The sequence below is a fragment of the Botrytis deweyae genome, assembly GCF_014898535.1.
Source record: "Botrytis deweyae strain B1 chromosome Unknown BDEW_012, whole genome shotgun sequence".
Taxonomy (NCBI): Eukaryota; Fungi; Ascomycota; class Leotiomycetes; order Helotiales; family Sclerotiniaceae; genus Botrytis; species Botrytis deweyae.
The window spans coordinates 381,144-400,922 of record NW_024066219.1 but is presented as its reverse complement, the minus strand read 5'-3'; the positions used below and the strand labels follow the sequence as shown (position 1 = coordinate 400,922).

The 19,779-nt window shown below is 43.2% G+C and overlaps 5 protein-coding genes across 5 annotated transcripts; 2 read left to right on the top strand and 3 right to left on the bottom strand.

Annotated features, from left to right (window-relative positions):
- Positions 1-30: 30 nt before the first annotated feature.
- On the bottom strand, positions 31-219 carry EAE98_005942 (uncharacterized protein; the record flags this gene model as incomplete). Its single annotated transcript, XM_038953564.1, has 1 exon — positions 31-219. One exon carries the CDS (start codon positions 217-219, stop codon positions 31-33), a length of 189 nt encoding a protein of 62 aa, XP_038809959.1.
- A 3,641-nt stretch (positions 220-3,860) lies between these two features.
- EAE98_005941 (uncharacterized protein) lies at positions 3,861-5,724 on the bottom strand (the record flags this gene model as incomplete). Its single annotated transcript, XM_038953563.1, has 4 exons — positions 3,861-4,119; positions 4,169-4,657; positions 4,708-5,016; positions 5,069-5,724. The coding sequence occupies 4 exons, from the start codon at positions 5,722-5,724 to the stop codon at positions 3,861-3,863; spliced, it is 1,713 nt and encodes a 570-aa protein (XP_038809958.1).
- A 609-nt stretch (positions 5,725-6,333) lies between these two features.
- On the bottom strand, positions 6,334-7,574 carry EAE98_005940 (uncharacterized protein; the record flags this gene model as incomplete). The annotated part of the gene is made up of 2 exons (XM_038953562.1): positions 6,334-6,724; positions 6,793-7,574. 2 exons carry the CDS (start codon positions 7,572-7,574, stop codon positions 6,334-6,336), a joined length of 1,173 nt encoding a protein of 390 aa, XP_038809957.1.
- A 714-nt stretch (positions 7,575-8,288) lies between these two features.
- On the top strand, positions 8,289-10,781 carry EAE98_005939 (uncharacterized protein; the record flags this gene model as incomplete). The annotated part of the gene is made up of 3 exons (XM_038953561.1): positions 8,289-8,594; positions 8,647-9,914; positions 9,962-10,781. 3 exons carry the CDS (start codon positions 8,289-8,291, stop codon positions 10,779-10,781), a joined length of 2,394 nt encoding a protein of 797 aa, XP_038809956.1.
- Positions 10,782-13,385: 2,604 nt separating this feature from the next.
- EAE98_005938 (uncharacterized protein) lies at positions 13,386-14,036 on the top strand (the record flags this gene model as incomplete). The annotated part of the gene is made up of 1 exon (XM_038953560.1): positions 13,386-14,036. One exon carries the CDS (start codon positions 13,386-13,388, stop codon positions 14,034-14,036), a length of 651 nt encoding a protein of 216 aa, XP_038809955.1.
- Between the last annotated feature and the right edge of the window lie 5,743 nt (positions 14,037-19,779).

The following is a 19,779-nucleotide window of genomic DNA, read 5'->3' as shown; positions in this document are numbered from 1 at the left end:
AGACTCATCTTTCGTAGTATCCACCAATCCCTAACAAGTCAGCCCAAAACTCTCAATACTGATATCCCTAATCCTCTCACTCTCCGCTTTTGCCCCAACGAGAATCGTATAGATCTCATACTGCACATCTTCTAATCCCATCTCGCGATACCATTTCTCAAAATCATACAAGTATTCCAGTTCTTGTCCTCCGATACAATGGTAAATACATCGATCCATGCTTATTGGAATTCTTTGATGGCCGATTCATTGGATGGCCAGGGGGTAAACACCATTTCGGATTGCTGGAACTATCCACCTGGTTTTACGAGCGCAACGAGTCGCGAGACTACGGAATGTGGAGAGTGTATTCCTGCATCTGGAAGAGCGAAGCGTGATTGTACTAGATCGAAGATGGAGGTGAGCTCGGACGGCCAGTCGGAAGTCATGGATTGTGAGAAGAAGGAGAAGTGCGAGGACGGGAGAGGGGCGGGAGAGGGGTAGGAGTCGACGATGTCGGTTCCGATGTATTTTTGTTGGGCTGGGGAGGGGCGGCGACGTCTTTGAGCCAGATGCCGGGGGGTTGTTATGTGTTGTTTTTGTTTGGGCGGTTGTGAGAAATGAGGATAGGGAATTTATCATCTGAAGGTGCTTGATGGAGAATCTTGAGTCCGGGCTTGGAGAGGTCGATAGGGGCTTTGGCTAAGTTTTTGAAGTGGTCTTTGGCGATTTCGTGCTGAAGAGCTGGTTGTTCGGTCTCGCTTTTGCCGGTCTCGAAAATGACGTTGTCGTCGTTGGTCTCGGTTAGGCCGGGCATGATGGAGATTTTCGGGACATGGTAAATAACACATAAATGAGAAATAACTCTCTTCACAGCCTATAATTACCTCTCATCATGTAAGATCACCGGTAGATGTGATCAGACCGGGACATCGAGCAGCGGTGTATGTGTCAAGACCAACACGAAAATTGTTACAACCGCCAATTCTCGGTGGTTTCAACAACGTAAAGGGGAGTTGGGAAGGCATTGGAGGACTAGTAATACGATATAGTTTTCACGAGCTGGCTGGTTTGTCTCCTCGTTTACTAGATGTGAAAATTTGAGAATGTTGCTGTTTGCAAGTGGAGACTTTTATTAGGAAGTTTGATTTGGAGAGAAATTGATGAGTTAGGATTCTGCAATCATCTCTGGAAATATCAATATCGCCAATCTTTCTACTGCCAAAGTGATTATTTCGTTTTCATTGTGTGGCTATATTATAAGAGTCATCATCGAAGGTCCTGACTCAACGCCACTGCTCTCAACTCTCAAAGCCCTGGGCGAGTACCAACACATTTCAGCAATATACTCGCAATGTATCCAAGTAAACGAGCAGCTTGGTCGCAGACCCAAGAAAGGATGAAGAGCAGGACTTCCACGTGATTCTCCAAATGAAGATTCAATTTGCGTCTCGTGCAAGCTTTTGAAGATAGATATCCGAGTATTTGAGATTCTAGTAGTATTTCCCTGTCTCAGAATGACTGAAGCCTTTCTCTCTCTTAAATCTGAGAAGATATATGATATGCGACACGTGATATGGATCCCTTCGCATGAGCTCTCTCGATCGTATCTACAACATAACGCGTCACCTGGGCAATGAAATGATCGAGACCTAGTGATATTTCCAATTGAAAACGAAAAGCATGGTGAGTGTAAGAAGAAAATATGCGCTACTAACAAAAAAATTTGCGGAAGATATCTGGCGCTAATCGAGAGTGTATACGTACTCAAATATGGAATCGTCACTACTAAAATACTAGCGCCAATGGTTTAGTGGTAAAATCCAAGCTTCCCATGTGAAGATACACATCTTCACGAGTTTGCTTGGGCCCGGGGTTCGATTCCCCGTTGGCGCAACGAATATGTTAACGGAGTTTCTATTTTGCTTTTTTATATCCTCGATCATCTTTCGTTTGACATCGAGGGTTTCCAAGGTTGTTCTTATTGTCGTCAAAGTCGAGGTGATGTGTTCGGTTGATGTGGCGTGTTGAGATTGTGGGGTAATTGTGGCGGAGCTGTGGAGGTGAATTGAGTGAACCCCACATGCCTCCTTGATATCGAGTATGAGCTGTGGAGTAATCGTAGAGGTGCTGAGAACTTTGACTTAACGATGGCTGTTTTTTTGAACTGGCTTCAGCTGTTACTCGTCTTTATTGTTTTGGAGGTTCGCTGTTCAACAAAAGATCATGATTCCAGAGCTATCACATTTAAGGCTAGTTTGGAGCGGAAGCAAAAAATTATGCGCAATTGAACTGTTGGCGCTTGCTATCGTGAAGGCAGGGGTCGAAGAATAGTCCTTTGGCAGCTCTAAGCAAAGTGGCAAACGTTCGGAGGTTGAAAAATACATTGTGTCTTGTACAACGTTAAGCTGTTTTGGGATTAACAGTTGACGATGACCAAAGAAGATTTTGACTGGAAGTTTTCTCTCTTCATAGAGAGAGCTTCGTAATCTACTAAATGTTGGTATCTTTGCTGTTCTACTTCTTTTCGGCGAGACCCCTATGGCAACAATACTTTTTAGGCCTTAATTCTGTTTTCTAAACTGTTCATCTTGCATCCAATAAAGTGAATGTGAGACTCATCTTTTCAGGCAAGGTTTTAGACACGCAGTTGCATACTAAATAGCAGTCAGTGAAGCACATATTGAAAACTTTTAACTGCGCACAACACTGATGCCTCCTCTCACAACTGCCTTTCTCCTCTCCATGAAGTTCGAAACTCGCTAAGGAAGATATATTCCGGAGAACAATTATCTATCGCTAGGTCAAAAACAGAGTTGGGCATTCAAGAGAGACGCCAACAGCTTACATTCCTTGCAAAACAATGACTATAGAAGCTAAACCCTTGAGCAAATGGCTTTAGCTGTCCGTCCACTACTGCCAGGTAGCACTGATCCAGTCCTGCAAAAACATAAATACCTAGTCATAGCTAAGTGTTGCCTTCTTGGAATTCCAATCATTGCAACTGGGGTCGTTTGTAAGGCCCAAGCAGTTCCCCAAACTGACAGTTCCTACTCATCTAAGGAGAGCTCTCTCACGATCAATTGTCATAAATATCAAGACTTCGCTTGATGTCGAACCTTAAATGGACATTGTCGATTAGACACTATCATAGCTGGTGGAAAAGTTTCAAGCATGAGATGAGGACAATCGCTTCGAAAAGAAACATTCAAAAGAACCTGGCGTGCATACCACATCTTTCTTGGCTGGAAGAATAATGTCTACAATGGTTCAAAGCTCAGTCAGGGGAGTAATACTGAAATAGGTCCTAGCACTTGCAGAGCCTTAACCGAATATGTGATTTTTAGCTTAACATATATTCGGTATGCAGTCAGGTCACATCGGTCAACAGCACCACAGACATCACATAATGAATATTGATGGAAGGTCATGGTGATCATTTTATTACTCCATCTAACTAAAAGTGTGCTACCATCAAACCCGAAAGCTTGCATGCCGAAAGGAAATGAAAATGAGTGAATTTGTATACAGTAAAGAGTGTTCCTATGTGCAATCAGTGGAATCATAGGCAGAGGGTAAGGCTTGAGAAGAAGCTCCTGCACAAAGAAATCAGCAATGTTTTTAGACGTTTGCTTGAGGTTCTTGAAGCGAGTTTCAGATCCGGATCGTCTTAGATACTTGAAATATGCATTGTAAACATAGAGGTGATTACTGCTTCAAATAATCGAAGTATTGCGAGGTTTTTCGGAGGTATGCCAATCGCATAGAGATTTCTGTGATAAAAAATCTACTCATCATTAGTCTTAGGTATGTAAAAGACGGATTTTTATCTCACCAGATGTTACCCTAATACAAGTGGAGTGTAGGCCATTATTAGCATATCACATAGCCTTTGTGCGAGAGAACAAACTGCTGTAGACTGCATCCACAACAGGAGTAGCGCTAATCATTCGCCCACCGAAATATCTTCCATTCAGACCCTTGATGGCATTCTCTCCTCCTTGTACTCGATCGAATTTGAGATAAATATCTCCTTGGGAGTTTGGATCTAAAGCAATGTGAACAACGTGGCCATATTTTTCTTCCGCTTCTGCGCGGACATCATCCTCAAGTTCCTTTTCCCAGTTCTCACCGTCCTCTCTGTGAAAATGGTTAGCAATGAATCGACAGAAGGGGATATATTACTAACTCTGTAGGATCGAACATGTTCTTAAGTACAACACAACGGCTAGCCATGTTGACATTGACAGGTAAAGCTTTGGTTTCTGTTTTAGGTTTTGATACTTCTCTTCTTTCGTGATTTGCCGCAACCGTGGTATCATCTGTTCTGGCGAGTTTTCTCATCAATGCATCTCGACTATAATTGTTGAAGTTCACGCCGCCAACGTCAGTGTCGTCCAAAGCACTAGCACCGCCCGCACCTTTATCATTATCTCGACCACCAGCACGATCGAAATTGCTGCCGCCAGCAGCGGTAGGACCACGCCCACCAGCGCCAGAAAATGCGGAACCCTGAAATTGTTGTTGGTGGCTTTGGCCATGGAATCTTTGCAGAAGACTGGCGGTAGATTCAGGAGTGAACTTATCGTTTCCAAGACCAACACGAATTGGTCTGCCAGCAAGATCAAACCCATTCATCTTCTCCAACGCTTCTCTAGCTTGATTTGGATCACGGAACCTATTGTACTTGTTAGCATAACCACAAGACTTTTCATGTGAAAAGCTTACTGAACAAATCCATAACCTCGACTACGTCCTTGCTCTTCTTTTTGCAATTGAACAAATTCGAGCTCACCAAATGGCTCAAATACATTCTGTAAATCGCTTTCAGTGATGCTGAAATGTATATTACCCACATATAGTCGATGGAATGGAATTTGATTAGGGTTACTAGTGGTAGCTTCTGGATTGCGGACTTGTCGATTTTTCTCAGCCTCGGTGAGTTGTGCAATGATTGGGATTCCTAGGAGTCTCTGTCCAGTGAGTTGTATAGCAGCAGGAACTGATTCTTCGTTTTTAAACTCAACATAGCCCACACTGTACAAAGTTAGTAAGTAAGCCATGCAAGAATTATTAAGAAAACACATACCCTTTAGATCTACCACTGACTCTGTCCTTGACAATCTGAGCCTCCTTAACGGGGCCAACCTTTTCAAAGAATGCGATGAGTTCCTTAGTTCTGAGACGCGCTGCTAGTTGTTGCACAAAAACGGTGCGCCTGTCCCGTTCATCTTCAGTCAAGGGGGGTGTTCCTTCTCGTTTGGGACTTCTCGGCCGGCGTTCTTCTCGAGGCTTGTCTACCTCATCGCGGTCACGGCGGTCACCTCGAGGACGGTAATATCTATCGGGACTTCTGGTACGTGAGCGTTGACGTCCGCCACCCCTACCTCCTCTATAATAATCTCCATCCCTGCGGCCATTTTCTTCCGGGGTATCTCTGCGGCGACGAGGTTGTCGACGATTGTCATCTCGGCTTCTACTTCTGCGTCTACCCTTTGCGCTTCCATGCTCACTTGTTGGGGTTGAAGTGCCATCTTTCTCGTTTCTATCTCTGCTGCGAGCGCGGCGCTTTCTATCTCTGTCGCGATCCCTGCTATCATCGCGAAGTCTATCACGGTCGCGTCTTTCACTGCGCTCACCCTTGTGGCGGTCATCGGATTCTTTAGTCTTAGTAGATCCGTTTTGCTCAACAGGAGTAGCAGCTGCAGTTGAATCCAAGAGGGCTTCGACATCTAAGGCGGACATGGTGAGGGTAGTTACTCGCCTGAGAATGGACAATTTACAAATTCGATGATCTTCTTGTTCCAAATGATTGCTTGGCAAATCAGACAGACAAAATATGATGGCTAGTGGTATTTGAAACCGTCGAAGATTGATGGATATGGGATTAGTGAAAGACTTTTAAAAGTTAGAATTGTTGTCTTGTACAGAAAGTGGCTGGTGGGAAAAACATGAATTAGTCAGTCTAGTGTTTCTTCTTAGTTTGATCATTGCACCTGCACCACGTGTTTTGAACGATCAAAATAATTCTGGCTGCGGTGCAAAGTTTTTGGTCCATGATCAATATTTAAGGTGAATTGAGTGAAATTTTTGCCCGAAAAAATTGTAGTAAATACAATATGAAGGTAATGAATTGTGATTTTTCGAAAGTAAAAAGTCTATATTAGGATATTAAAAAGGTTAAGAAACTATTAATTCTTCTAGGAAGGCCAGCCTGCTCTCCGTATCCAGCCTAATTCATGAACGCCGAGACCAGAATGTCTTGATAGTTCTATATCGTCAAGTCGTTCCAAAAACACACCATTGTTTCCTAGTTCAGCTGCATCATTTACAAATTCGTTATCCATCTCCACTTCATACGGTTTTTGGCGCCGGTGCGAGTTGAGTTCCAAAGATGCAATCCCAGAATCGACTGGTAACTCCGAATCCGTTTTCGTAATCCATGAAGTGATGTTGAAGATGGTACTTCTTCAATTGTCTCCAGTACGAAGGCAGTGTGCGATGGTGAAGGAAGTAATGTGTCAAATCATAACAGATGTATCCAAAGATTCCTCCGCAGAACACTGCTGTAGCCACATGCCAATCCCAGTAGAACACAGCATGGGCAAGCTTCCAGAAAGGAGTCGCCAAAACAATGAAGAGGGTAGGAGGCATAACCAATCGGTACTTATCCATTGGTAAATAGTGGTGAATGCCGTGAAGTAAGAAATGAAGCGTGAGTGCTACTCGGTTGTCTGGGAGCCATCTAGAGATACACGTTAGCTTGATATTCGCTGTCGGATTTAAAGGAGAGGTGTATGGATATATACATACTTATCGAGGTGGAAGAGGAATCGATGCAAAATGTATTCCACCAGAGTCCAAAGGAATAGACCCAAGAACCAGTACGCTGCTTCTCCAGCGATGTTATTGAATCCTTTGCTCGCAAGGTATGTACCGTAGGTGACAGGTGGAACCCAAACCATAGGCACAACCCACCAAGCTGTCTTTGATAGAGGTTCAAGGAAATTCCCAAAAAGAGGTGCAGACTCTCCTCCCTTATAATGACGTGGTCGATGAACTTGCTCCAAGTAGAACTCCTTGCTAAACCCACCACGCCAGATTTGCATCAGCAATGGCTTGTTTAGGTCAAGGAACTTGTGTGTCTTATAATCGTTCACAACATCTGTCTCCTTGTTCAAATCGTCTTCCGTGGACATTCCAGTATTGGCATAAACGGGCAGAGAGTTTGCGGATCCATTTTCTTTCAATTCCTTCAAGCCTTCTTTTGTAGGTGGAAGTGGAACAATGGAATCTGGTTTTGTACTCTTGGTAGCGGTGTCGATAACCTTATTTGTAGCAACAAATCCGATAAAAGAATCCTCAAGAACATCGTAAGCAGCTTCGGAATGGGTATGCGAGAGCTCGTCCTTTAGGATCGCCGTTACGTCTTGACCAGCGTATTCCAATACCAATTCACCTCCGCCCGGATGGCTGTCAACGAAATCTGTAACATCAAAGACCCTTGTGCCCATAGTAACATAACAGCTATCTGCAGAGTTGTGAGAGGCAACTTCCGCCTGGGTAAGGGTTGGGAGAGTTCGAGAAGGAGACATGGTCGCGATTTTATCGAAAGGTATCGACTTTCGAATTAAAAAAAAATAAGAATCGCAGAAGTATAAGAGGGATGAATCGATATTTTGTATCGATTTTGGGAGGCAAATTGAGAAAGAAACTAGAGAGTTGTCGGGCACGGGCGTAAACAGAGAAACGGAATATTCGGACAATGAATAGGGCGGTGGAAGTCGTGCAACCAACGTCTTTGATATATATGGCAGCCACAGAAAGCAATCAAAGGAATGGGATGTTTACAATCAAAAACTCCAGAATTGCTTCCTCTGCAATCAGAATAGAAGTATACAATAAATGACTCGTTACCGTCCAAGTACGAGTATATATAAAAATCGATGTATACACCGGCCACTCAGAATATGGTGATCTTTCCTCAGGAGATTTTGATAGAGAATCGAGCCACATCAAATCTGTAGATACCGACAACCTTCAGGGGACACCCTGCAGACAATCTTAATTGATCTTTCTGCTTATTCATATTTGTCACGTGATTCTCAAGCCTCGAGGATTCACATGATGGCGGGGTTTGCGTTCAGGTCGTCAGATGTGGCTCAGTAACTTGGCAAGGCTTACAACAACAATCGCAATGTTATAATTCTTCTGCATTCGTCATCTTTCCGATCTTGGAAACCTCTTTTCTACTCTTCATCTTTTGCCAAAAGTACAAAGTGATAGTGGTGATACCATCAAAACACAAAATGGCTTTCCTAATTCCCAGCTCCGGGTCATTTTTGCTCATAGCATGCATATTGCTTCTTGTTTTACCTTCCCCCGCAGTAGCTTTTGGTGCCGGTAATATTCCTAGTATATCCAATATCGAGGGCAAGAACTTTCGTCATGGCGATATCGAGGATATGCTCAAGACTGTTGCTTTCATTAAGGGTCACAAATGGACGAGTATGATGATCAAGAGGGTTTACTTTGGAAACTGGTTGCGAGATTACTCTCAAGCAGTTGATGTAGGAAGTTTGAAAGGTGTATCGGCGCCCACAATTCGAATTCTGGTAAGGAAATGGCTACTTGATTATCATAGGCATACTTGCTAATCATTAATAGGTTTGGGTTCTGAGTTTCTTGTCTTTTGGTTACGCTACTGCAGAATTCGAGGTCACAGAAGAACGTCTTGGCGTTTATAGACCCGAAGAGCATATCGATAATCCCAAAGGTTATGCTGATAATGAAGATGCAAGAACTTTTGACTCCAGACTCCGTGGCCCTATCAATCCTATAGAGCTCGAAATCGACCCAAATTCAGGTATGAAAAATTACATTGCCAACGAAAGTGGAGGCTGGGCAACTAGTGCCGGTTACGTCAAATTCAGCTTCGCACGAAGTATTCATTTTGGTAGACTGTATACTAGCGGCTCACACGGTAAAGGCAAGGAAGAAGATCTCTGTGAAGCCCTTCGATGTCTTGGACAAGCCTTGCACTGCATGGAAGACTTTGGAGCCCATACAAATTATTGCGAGTTGGCTTTGAGAGAACTAGGATACCGTGATGTCTTCCCTCATTGTGGCGTAAATGCGGAGATCAATATTCGTGGTCATCATGTTTATCCTCTAGTCACAGGTACATTCGGAGCCGTTGATTTCTTGCATTCAGTTCTTGGTGAAGCAACTGATCATTTCACTCAAACTGAAGTTGAAGAAATGGATCTTGCTTTGGGTGGGGCGCAAAAGGCGCAGCAGAGTGGTGGTGGCGGTGACGGCCAGCGTGGGTTATTTGGATCTGGAAGTAGCGGCACGGACTTTGCAGGTCTTCTCGCTCAGATTCCTGGTATGGGAAGCGGATTAGCAAGTACCGCACGAGATCTTCAAGCTCAATCTGCCGCTCAAGAATATCAAAATTCCAACCAGCGAACTCGAGCTTCTGGAAATACATTCAACGCTCCTCCTGGCTCTACAGGTGGCCCACCAGGTCCAGGTGTTCCAGGAATGAGCCCTGATTTTGATGCGGTGGCAACTGCAAAGAAGATTTATCCTATTCTCGAGTTCAGAGATAAGATTGTCAGAGCTATTAACAACACAATTGCCAAGATTCCTGGCCTCGAATCATTGGTTGAGAGGATCAGTGAGACGTTGACCGTGTTTATTCTATCTTTACTCGCACCGTTTGTTCGACCTATCATTGATGCAGTGTCTGATAGTTTGAAGAAGGGTTCCAGTACAGTTGTTGAAGCCAGTGCAAACTCTCAATTCGAGCCATGGAATGATCCACATTGCACTGATCCAACTCACTCTATGCTTTCCAAGGATCATTTTTCTAACATGTTGAATTCATGCGCTGGAAGAGTGGCTTCCACTATCTTACAATATGTTACACCGTAAGCTTTCCTCCTATAGTGGCAACAAAATTGCTAACCCCCTTCAGTCGTATACTTTACGCGTGGCAAAATCCGGGCGTGCCGGTTGATGAGGTCATGAACGATATCTTACGCACCTTCCATCATCCAGCTCTCCGCGACGAACATGTCGAAATCCACAAGAACATGTTCAATACTGTGAAAGATTGGATCAACGAACAACCAAATGCTCAGGGTCTTAACCATTTACTCAATTCAGAATCTGTAAAGGCCGGTCGAAACCACACCGGCTCAGACCAACATGATCATAATCATGGCTCTCTCGGTGGCCACGGTAAAACCTCAGGATCTATCTGGTCAGAAATCAAAACTAGAGATCTAGGAGCAATGGAGGGCTTGGATACTAAACCATCATACATAAACGCCTCCCCAATTCCAGGTTCTCCAGGACGACAACACGGCACTCCAAATTACGGGTACGGAAACACGGGTCCTTCACAGCCACCTCAAGGTGGAAATGCTTACCTTGAGCCAAGTTATCAACAACAAGGTGGTTATGCATCTCAGCAACCTCCATACCAACAGTACGGAGGCTATGAACAGCAGCAGCAGCAGCAGCCATACAGCCAACAGTACGGCGGCCCTCCACATAACAACTACGAACAAGGACCTCCTCCAGGAGAGTATTGGAATCAAGGGCCACCTTCCGGTCAGTGGGGCCAACAAGGACCACCTGCCCCCGATCCATGGGGTCAAGGACCTCCTCAGAACCAATATCCTCCTCAGCAGGGATACTCAGGCCAACAATATCCACCTCAACAGCCCCCTTATGGCGGTCAAGGTGGGTATCAATATCCACCCAGTGGTGGTGGTTACGGAGGCTATTAATGATACTCGATAACTTCTTGGGTTTTATATGGGTAGGGTTGGATGGTTTGCTTCATTTTTCATCGCACTTTGTGCTGGTAGGTGGCAAAGTGCGCGCGGGGAAAATGGTGATGGAGGTTTTTTGGGAAATGAGATCAAACCGAATCATTGATATTTTATTTTATGGCTGAATAGTTGGCCACGAATAGTAAACTGCATGAATGTATCATGGAGGATCTATTCAATGCACAAAAAATTTAGTTTTACAAGCCAATACATACATTGATTGAATGAAACTATCCGTTTGCTTAAATTCCTGGAATCTAAATTATGATTGTTAAACTAGGACTGTGTTCCACGTTTACGAGTGGATGGTGGTTTTACATAGTGACATAGATATTAAAGGTCAATTCACGTATACAATTCTAAAGTATAGCAGCTAGAGGGTACCTCATGAACCTCAAATTTCTGTCCCCAACCAGTGAAATTGTCTGTAGATCTGATGAGTATTTTCTTGTCATTATGTATATTATTCTGATACCGATGACATGAAAGAACGATGGAGAAGCTGGGGTGGTATATATAGGTATTGATCTAAGCTGGATTCATTGACGGGTGGTTAAATATCTAGATTCTGGATTGTGAAAATCGATAGAAAATTAGCAGAGATGTAACACAACTCATCAAAGTATGTAGTGAACTTTGAGGAACTTGATAGAAATTCGCGGATAGGTGGTGATGATGATGACAGATTGATAGATAATTTTGCTATTTTAATTCCTCACGAGACGGAATCTTCTATGGATTTCAAGATGAAAATATTATCCTAAGCTGTAGCTGTGTAGATGTCGGGTTGGATTCTCAGTGGGATTAGAATAGCTTTTAGACTAATCTACTCTAAATGATACTCAACTCGATGTAGGATATTCGTATGGTAGATTGCTATGTCCTTTAGGGTTGGAAATTGGACTTGGTTTGGTAGTGATATCATGACGAAGATATTGCGTGATTTGATCGGATAGAGCTAATTCCTCGATGTCAGATTGCATATCGTATGGTTGTATTATGTAGTCCCAAGTTCTTGTTTGAATTTGGTTTCTTAGATAGGACCAATAATGTAATGAAGAATATTCAAACCGTGATGATTCTGATATCCCGTGTTACTTTCATACGATGTTTGATTTCGGAGAACACGATTGGTTGACATGATCTAACGTTCATTTCACAATTCGGTGATAAAGGTTCGGTGTTATTGTGAGCATGTTTTTGGGTCTTGAGATATTAGTTCAGCCCTATGGAGCTAGCTTGTCATGAATCACAATGCTAATCCAGCTGTATTCAAGTGACTGGATTAAACAGTCGTGAGGTGATGATTTTGGGCTGGTTATATTGAGATGTAATGTTTATTTGGGTAACTTTCCATGAATAAGAGACTATATATATCGATTCTTTGAGAATCACAGATTTGAACCACATGACGGAAGATCGTATCCTATAAAAATAGGATGTTAGGGAAGATACCCAAATTTCTCAACTAAACACAGAGAGAAATTACGTGTGAACCAATCAAAAACCAATAACTTTCGAGGAGTATCACGAATGTCGACTGTGCAGATAACTCCAAAACCCATTGATACCAAATGACGCCTCTCAAAATCATCAGATGAACTCTTGTCGGTACGAAGAAGATAGCATTCCTTTAAAGGGATCGTTCTTGAAGGTTTGGAAGGGTTATAGAATTGTTAATCCCGTGGATCTAGTTTATATGTATATTGGTCGATTCGCGCCTTCAATATTTACCCGCAACACCGTTACTGACGACATCGCATGCCCAATACCAAAGGCATGTGTAAGGAAGCCCATCAGTGATTAAGCGAATCATGTACTAGCGAGATGGCTCCAAAGCTTGTTCTAACTAGATACTCTAGATTAATACTTAAAGTACACCATTGGTGAACAATTTCGGGGGTTTATATAAATATGTCATTTACCTAACATGAGGGTTGGATTTGATATGCTATTATCAAGATAAGCTGATCGTATGTCTAGGATTAGATGTAATTGGTGAGTAAATTGTTATCCAGGGCTATTTTATAGTGATCGGTGTATATAAGTGCTTGGCAGCACTTACTCTATTAGATTAGAGTTTTATCCAGTTCATTTGGAAATTCTGGGGTATGGATTTCAAAAGCCTCCTCTGATTTATTTCCATCTTCTTAAGGATTCTCCTCAAACATAAATCCATACTTACAAGTTGCTTCAGACTTTTAAGCCAGATCATATATATTCAAAACAATTTATGCCTAAAGATTGACTTGAATTCTCAAGACAGTTCACAATATCAGGTAGGTTATATTCCCGAACAGATTCACATACTCAAGTTGTTTCAATCACTCTAGTCGGTTCATACATTCAAGAAATTTCGTACTTTGAGACCGACTTCTGATCTTTGGACAAGACAGACAATTGAATCAGTTCATACTCTCAAATCATTTCAAGTTCCCAGAACAATTCATACATTCGAACTAGTTTATATACTTAGGTTAGTTGATCCACTCAAATAAACTCATAGTCTTAAGTTAAATCAGCCTCTCGAGACAGTCCATACTCCTTATTAGTGAAAAGATGGGACGACCTCAACATAAACGTCTTACCCTTATGCCCGAGGAGTGCAAGGGTTATATGCGAGAACAAAAGCGGCGCAGCGTATGGCAGGCAGCGGAAGAACTAGAGAGACAAGCCAAGAAAACGAAAAGATTGGCAGGTGATGCAACGAAAGTAGACGAGAATGAGGATGGTGAGGTAAATGAGGAAGAGGAGGAGGATTTTAGCGAGGATGAGGCGTGTGCGGGAATACCGAGAGAAGACGACGGCGGCGACGAGGAAGAGGGGAGAAGAGAAGGAAAATTTGAAGAGGCTCTGTTCAGGAAGACCTATCCGAACGGATACCCTTACTACGGACTGTCTTTTGCCTTTCAATGGACCAATGAGCCCAGACACCTGAACCCGGGCAGTGTTCGCGAGTACGACCGCCGCGCATACGCGAGGGTCTCCCCAACAACACAGCCCCGCGGTAAAGACGATGGACAAACGAAAATCTCTCCGCCTGAATACCCTAAAGATCTGCCGATTCTTGGATCATGGTGCTGTGGCAAAGTAAATTGCACGATTCACGAGAATTCATCTCGTAAATTTCAAGAATCTAACAAGTTCTGGCCAATCCAGGGGAGAATAATACGGATGTTGCACCGGTCTAGACTTCCGGCAGATGATTGAAGTTTATAACGGCTCTAGTCTGTATGCTATTCAATCTTCCCGCCGTCAGCCCGCCGTCAGCCCGCCTGCTAGTGTGGATAATCGATAGGGTCTCTACCAATCGCTTGTTAGATGCCGTTGAATCACCCGATCCATGTCACACAATCGAAAGATCCGTCACTGGATTATACCAAACGGATCGCCTAGTGAATTAGGTCGTCATTATAATCGAGAGGATGTCTTCCCTGTCGCCTACCAGACACCGTCAAATCACTCGATTCAATCGTCGCTGGATTATACCAAACGAATCTCCAATAACGTATCAGCCTCCAAATAGTCCAAGCGAACCCTCTTATCACTTACAAGATGCATCGTCTCTCCTCTCCACCAAAATCTCGACAATCTCGTCACTGGATCATACCAAACGAGATACCTCGCACCATCCACATAAACTGAGTCGGTATCGCCTCTGCTTTCCCTTCCTGGCCCCCGAGCTTGACTATTTCAAGCAGCAAGGCGAGGGTTTAACTGAAGCGGCTGGAGACGGTACTAGAGCATCTCATTTCATGATCTGGACTACAGGCTGGAAGGAGCTTTTCATTGTTTGGGGACAATTTCGATGTTCGGAGCACCATCATCCAATCCAGTATAATGAATGTCGAGTATTCTAATGAAGTTCTGGAACCGCATACCTTTCATTGCCAGACTCGACTTTCAAAAGGCAATGAACTCCCGAGCTGGTATCTGCAGATCTTTTTCAAGCTCAAGATAAAACTTAAGTGATGATGGATAATACCAGAGAGCGAGAACGAACAAGATCAAGTAAGCAGCCAAGCACGTGTTACATACCTAGATATGTCGTACTCATCTCCCGCTCCCGTGTATGTACGACATATCTATCCGTTTCTCATCTCCGGTACATAGCATAGCCTGCTAGTATACATCTAAGCTTTTGTGCATCTATACACAGCACACGCCACAACAAGGCGGCGGTCAAGCACATACCATACTATACTATAGTACAGATGTTTTGAGAAACTCTCCGGTCCTCCCGCCCTCACCTCCTTATATGCAAGACATACTCAACTATCTCCATCTCTCGCCACCCCCCTCGAGCTTCGGTCCTTATATAGCATGCTAGAACCTAGCTACATGTATATCCAAGCTCAGCACATCCCCTACATCCACAGCACAAGCCAGGACAAGGAGGCGGCCAAGGAAACGGCCAAGCAGCAAGCATGCAAGCACATACTGTACCCTTATAATACGACTGTCACAACAGCCTCCGGGCCCATCAGCTCCTTATATGCAAGACATACCCAACTGTGCCTTGCCATCCTACACCCTCAAGCTCCAGTCCATAACATGCTAGATCCTAGCCATGTATGTATCCAAGCTTGAGCTCAGCAAAAACGCACATGTACACATACCACCTTCCAAGCTCGAGCTCTCTCTCACCCACGCGGCCATCTATTAAATAAAAATAATAATCAAATAAATAAATAAACGGTAGCAAGCGCCGCTCCTCATCTAGATCCCGTGGTGGATTCGCCTACCCCAACCCAGATCCGAAGCAAGACCAAACCCCAAATTCAAACACAGACACAAACACCGTTATATCTATATTCATCTCTCTCGTGTTATCAATATCGTCCTCGCTCAGCCCCAATCTGCACTAGCGCCGGATTCCCCGCGGCCGCATAATCGACCTATCCTATCAGAGACCAGCACAAAAAAGCTTGGACATTAATGCACAAGAGATGAATGCCTAGAACTTATTCGATGCGGCCGAGAATGTTAAAAATATACTTGAGAATCCATCGTATCGATGGGATGAGATGGGATGGAAGAGAGAGAGAGAGGGGTGAAAAATATCATTATCATTCAGAAAATACGATATTGAATGATTCTGTTACTCTCTGTGAATACTATTTCTGAGATTGATGTATAATTAATCACAACATTAAAATACAAACAATAATTATGTACAACACCACAAGTCCCAGACCAAACCCCCTAAATGCCTTCCCGGTGACCACACCACAACACCACACAAAACCATCTCATCTCATCTCACCCAAAGTGAAAAAAGAGAAGAAAAAAAAAACATCGTGAGATTTCCCCTCTCCAAAAGGTGGGCGATACAACATTGCTCGAAAATGTACGCTAACGATTTGCCCCATGCGCATCCCACGCTCTCGCTTCGCTTCACTAATAGAATTATTAGAAGCGATAGCTCGAACTGATTACCATCCCAAATAAAATTGATAAAAGTAAAAAAAAAATTAATTTTTATTTCATTTTTGGGTTTAGTCTAGGGATGTGGCGACAATGTGGGATCCGGTGCATATCTTCTGTCGGTGAAGCACGCAGATGAAGAAAGATAAAGGGATGGGATGAGATGGAGGGATTGCGAATCCCTATGCATAGGTATGTCTCTCTATCTAGGTTTCTGCAGAGCTTTGTTCACTTTGTGCTTTTGCGAATGCTAAGGCCGGAAGGGTAGGACCAGTTGTACTCCGTACAGTAGTTTGTGGGTTGGTGGTTTATGCTTTACGAGGGAGCGGTATGTAACCTTTTGAATTGAATACTCGTGAATTCTGGTCAAAACTATGTTTACACATCGTATGATAGATTGGAGAAGCGGAGCGTACAGTGCAAAGTACAGTATAGATTTCTAAGTTTCAGTTTGTTACCGAAGATGCTGGAGAGGCAAGCTGCCAAGCAGACAAGCAAAAGTCCATCTTTAGAAACTCTTAATTATTGCGCGATAGATGCAAAAGGAGAATACCCATATAAATGCTCACGCGGGCACATGTTAGCAACAGATAATGTTTTGAAGATGTGGGGAAAGATTCATTTTTTTTTTGCGAAAAGGTCTAGAAAGGAGGCGATTTATTTTTCTTCATTTTTTTTATATCGAGTAGTCTGGATACGTTGCAGAAGATGCAGTGCACAGTCTCGAATCTTTGAAGGGTGCTCGATTTTTGAAATGCGTGTCTTGCATTGCATGTTGCATATTGCTACCTACCACGCATGCTGATTGTACGTGGTATGTAACTAAAATGGCACATACTGTACCTCTGAAAAAAATATTTTGATCGTCTATTCGTATGTGAGTTGAAGTGGATGTGTCTTAGAAGTTAGATTTTGGGTAGGAAAATAAGGTGGTAGTCAGGTACCAAGATGAATGAGAAGTACAAGAAGCCCTGTAAAGTCTGTGAGGCCCAGGGTGCAGAAGTCTGTGCAGCTGTGAAAGAGACAAACATGAAGCTAGAAATTGACATCGTGACCTTTTCCACGACGGATAAGAAGTTTTTGGTTGGGGGGTCGCCGGTGATGAGACTCGAAAGGGGTTCATAAACCGATTAATATTGTTCTAGAAGGGTGGTCTTGTGGGGTGAAAGTAAGTAGATGGATACTTAAATGCTTATCCGCGGACTCAGTCCCATGCTTCTTAGCTGGAATTGCCTATTAAGGTGTAAACAGATGAGCGTGCAGTGCCATGCACGACTGCACGGTCTTTGGTTCCAATACTTGTATCGTATCGGTACTCCGGCATTCGATTTTGGATTTGATTGATGTGTTTCTGTTTCTGTTGGCGTTTCTCCAGGAATAGAACTAAAAGGTTAAAAAAGTCTAATTGTGGAAAAGGACGTTAAGTCATATTAGGAAATCCCGTCGGATGTCCCAATTCAATTTCTTACCCCCAAACTACTTGGAGCCTGGAGAGGGGGCTGGACTGGTCAGTGTTCAGGTAGGAAATTGGAAACTAGACAGGCGGGGCGGAATGAGTCTCGGAGTAGAGATGGTTTGTAATGTTTGGACATTGATATATGGGCGAGGCTGTGGTCGAATACCTTTGTTGTCTCGGTTCTAGCCTCTGGTGGGTTTCAACAATATTGTCAGTCAGATAGATCGTCTTTGACTCTTTTCTGTTTTTGCAACTATTGTAGTTTGAAGTTCCATCTTGGGACCTCGGAATTGGATTAACAGAATAGACGCGAGGAGCTGGACTGTGCTGGGTGGACAATACTTTTTTGAGCACGAGAGCGGGTTGGGTTTTTTTTTGGAGACTGGAGTAATGGGGTGGAAAAAAGGGGTAGTCCTTGAGTCGTGCATCGTGATATTTTTAAAATTGAAAAAAGTTCCGTAGAAAAAGAGAGATTGATCACAGTCAATTTTGTGGGGGGAAGAGGGGATACCGTTGTGTGAATAGAAAATGGGATTTTTGGCAACAGAATTAAGAATGCCGAGATAAATGTGTTGTCAGTGAGTACGTACCCAAGCAAGTGTCGTGATATTCTTGTTGAGTAGATCTTTTTCATCATTATGAATTCATCGATGACATAAAATGAATACATCTCATTCCAAGTTAATTGTAAGATGATAAATGATGATATATGATGATATCCGAGCTCGATGAAATAAGAAACTGATGTCAAACCAACTCATGACTTTGGAAAACAATGGGGGCATGATGTTATGTATACATGCGATCGAGATATGAGATTTCTCATTTCTCGATGATTGAAAGATGGTCAATTGAAATTTCATCATAACCTAAGAAACGTGATATCATTTCCAAGGCAGAAAGATAAGACCTGGTTGAGCCGTTTCTAACAATGTTTCGATTCGTTTATGTTGACGTTACCAAGTCTGTAAGGACAGAAGATTTGCAGATTTGCAGTCGAATCCCCCACCGTCGCGCCTCAAGTAAACACAGCCACATGTAATATTGTGGATCGTGATTAGATATTCGTCTGGGAGAGACCTGTCAAGGCGATACCGGTAAAGCATCAGCATCAATCAGCATGAGCTTTTTAGCATTAGCATTAGCATTAGCATTAGCATCAACATCAGCAAATCGATGAGATCTCAACGAGCTAAAACCACTTCCTCGTAAAAACAAGTGGAGGAGCATATGGATGTTGGAGCCCAAAGAATGCAAAGCGAAAACTCCATGTGCACGATGTAACTAACTACTGTAGGTACTAACTCTAGTATACTTGTACACTGTACACTGTACACTCTGCACTGCACGCTGCACACTGCACACTGCACACTACCGACCACCACACTATACTCCGTACATGCAAATGCAAACATGGATTCCACGGAAGTACCTAAGTAGAAAGAGCACAGTACGACAGACTGAGCACAGATCTCTTTCCTATTCAAAGGGCGGACTTGAAGGGTGACTCTAGCCTCTTGATAAACTTTCTACCTAGGTCTTTTCAACACATTCTACTCGAGGAAAGTGCATGGATATTTCTATAGGGTGACGAACCACTGGGCGGCATAATTCCAATCATTCAGCTTCATAGGACGGAAATAATTCTTCCGTTTTCATAGAACACGCCTCGAACATATGGGTAAAAAGGCCAGCCAGTTCAATGAATCAGTCAGCGAGCCAGACAGCTTTTGATGTACATGACCATTTTACAGTTTCATGTTGCTATCTGGAAGAAATCTAATACAGAGTCGAGAAAGTGGGCTGAGGAAGAATAGAGAGCGAAGTGGAAAATAACGATCTTACGGAAAGATAGTCCCGGTTAGTGGCATCAAGAAAGTAAGAACTTAATAGAGCCTCTAGGTGCCCAATTAGCACTTAGATGGTTGACTTCATAACTTAGTCATTTTATTAGTTGTGACTATTTGAGGGCTAGTATCAATCTAGTATCTATTTAGTAGTAACGAGATCTTTTTCTACCTTTATAAGTCAAGCAATCGGCTTGGTAGCTTCATTTTCCCACACTCACAG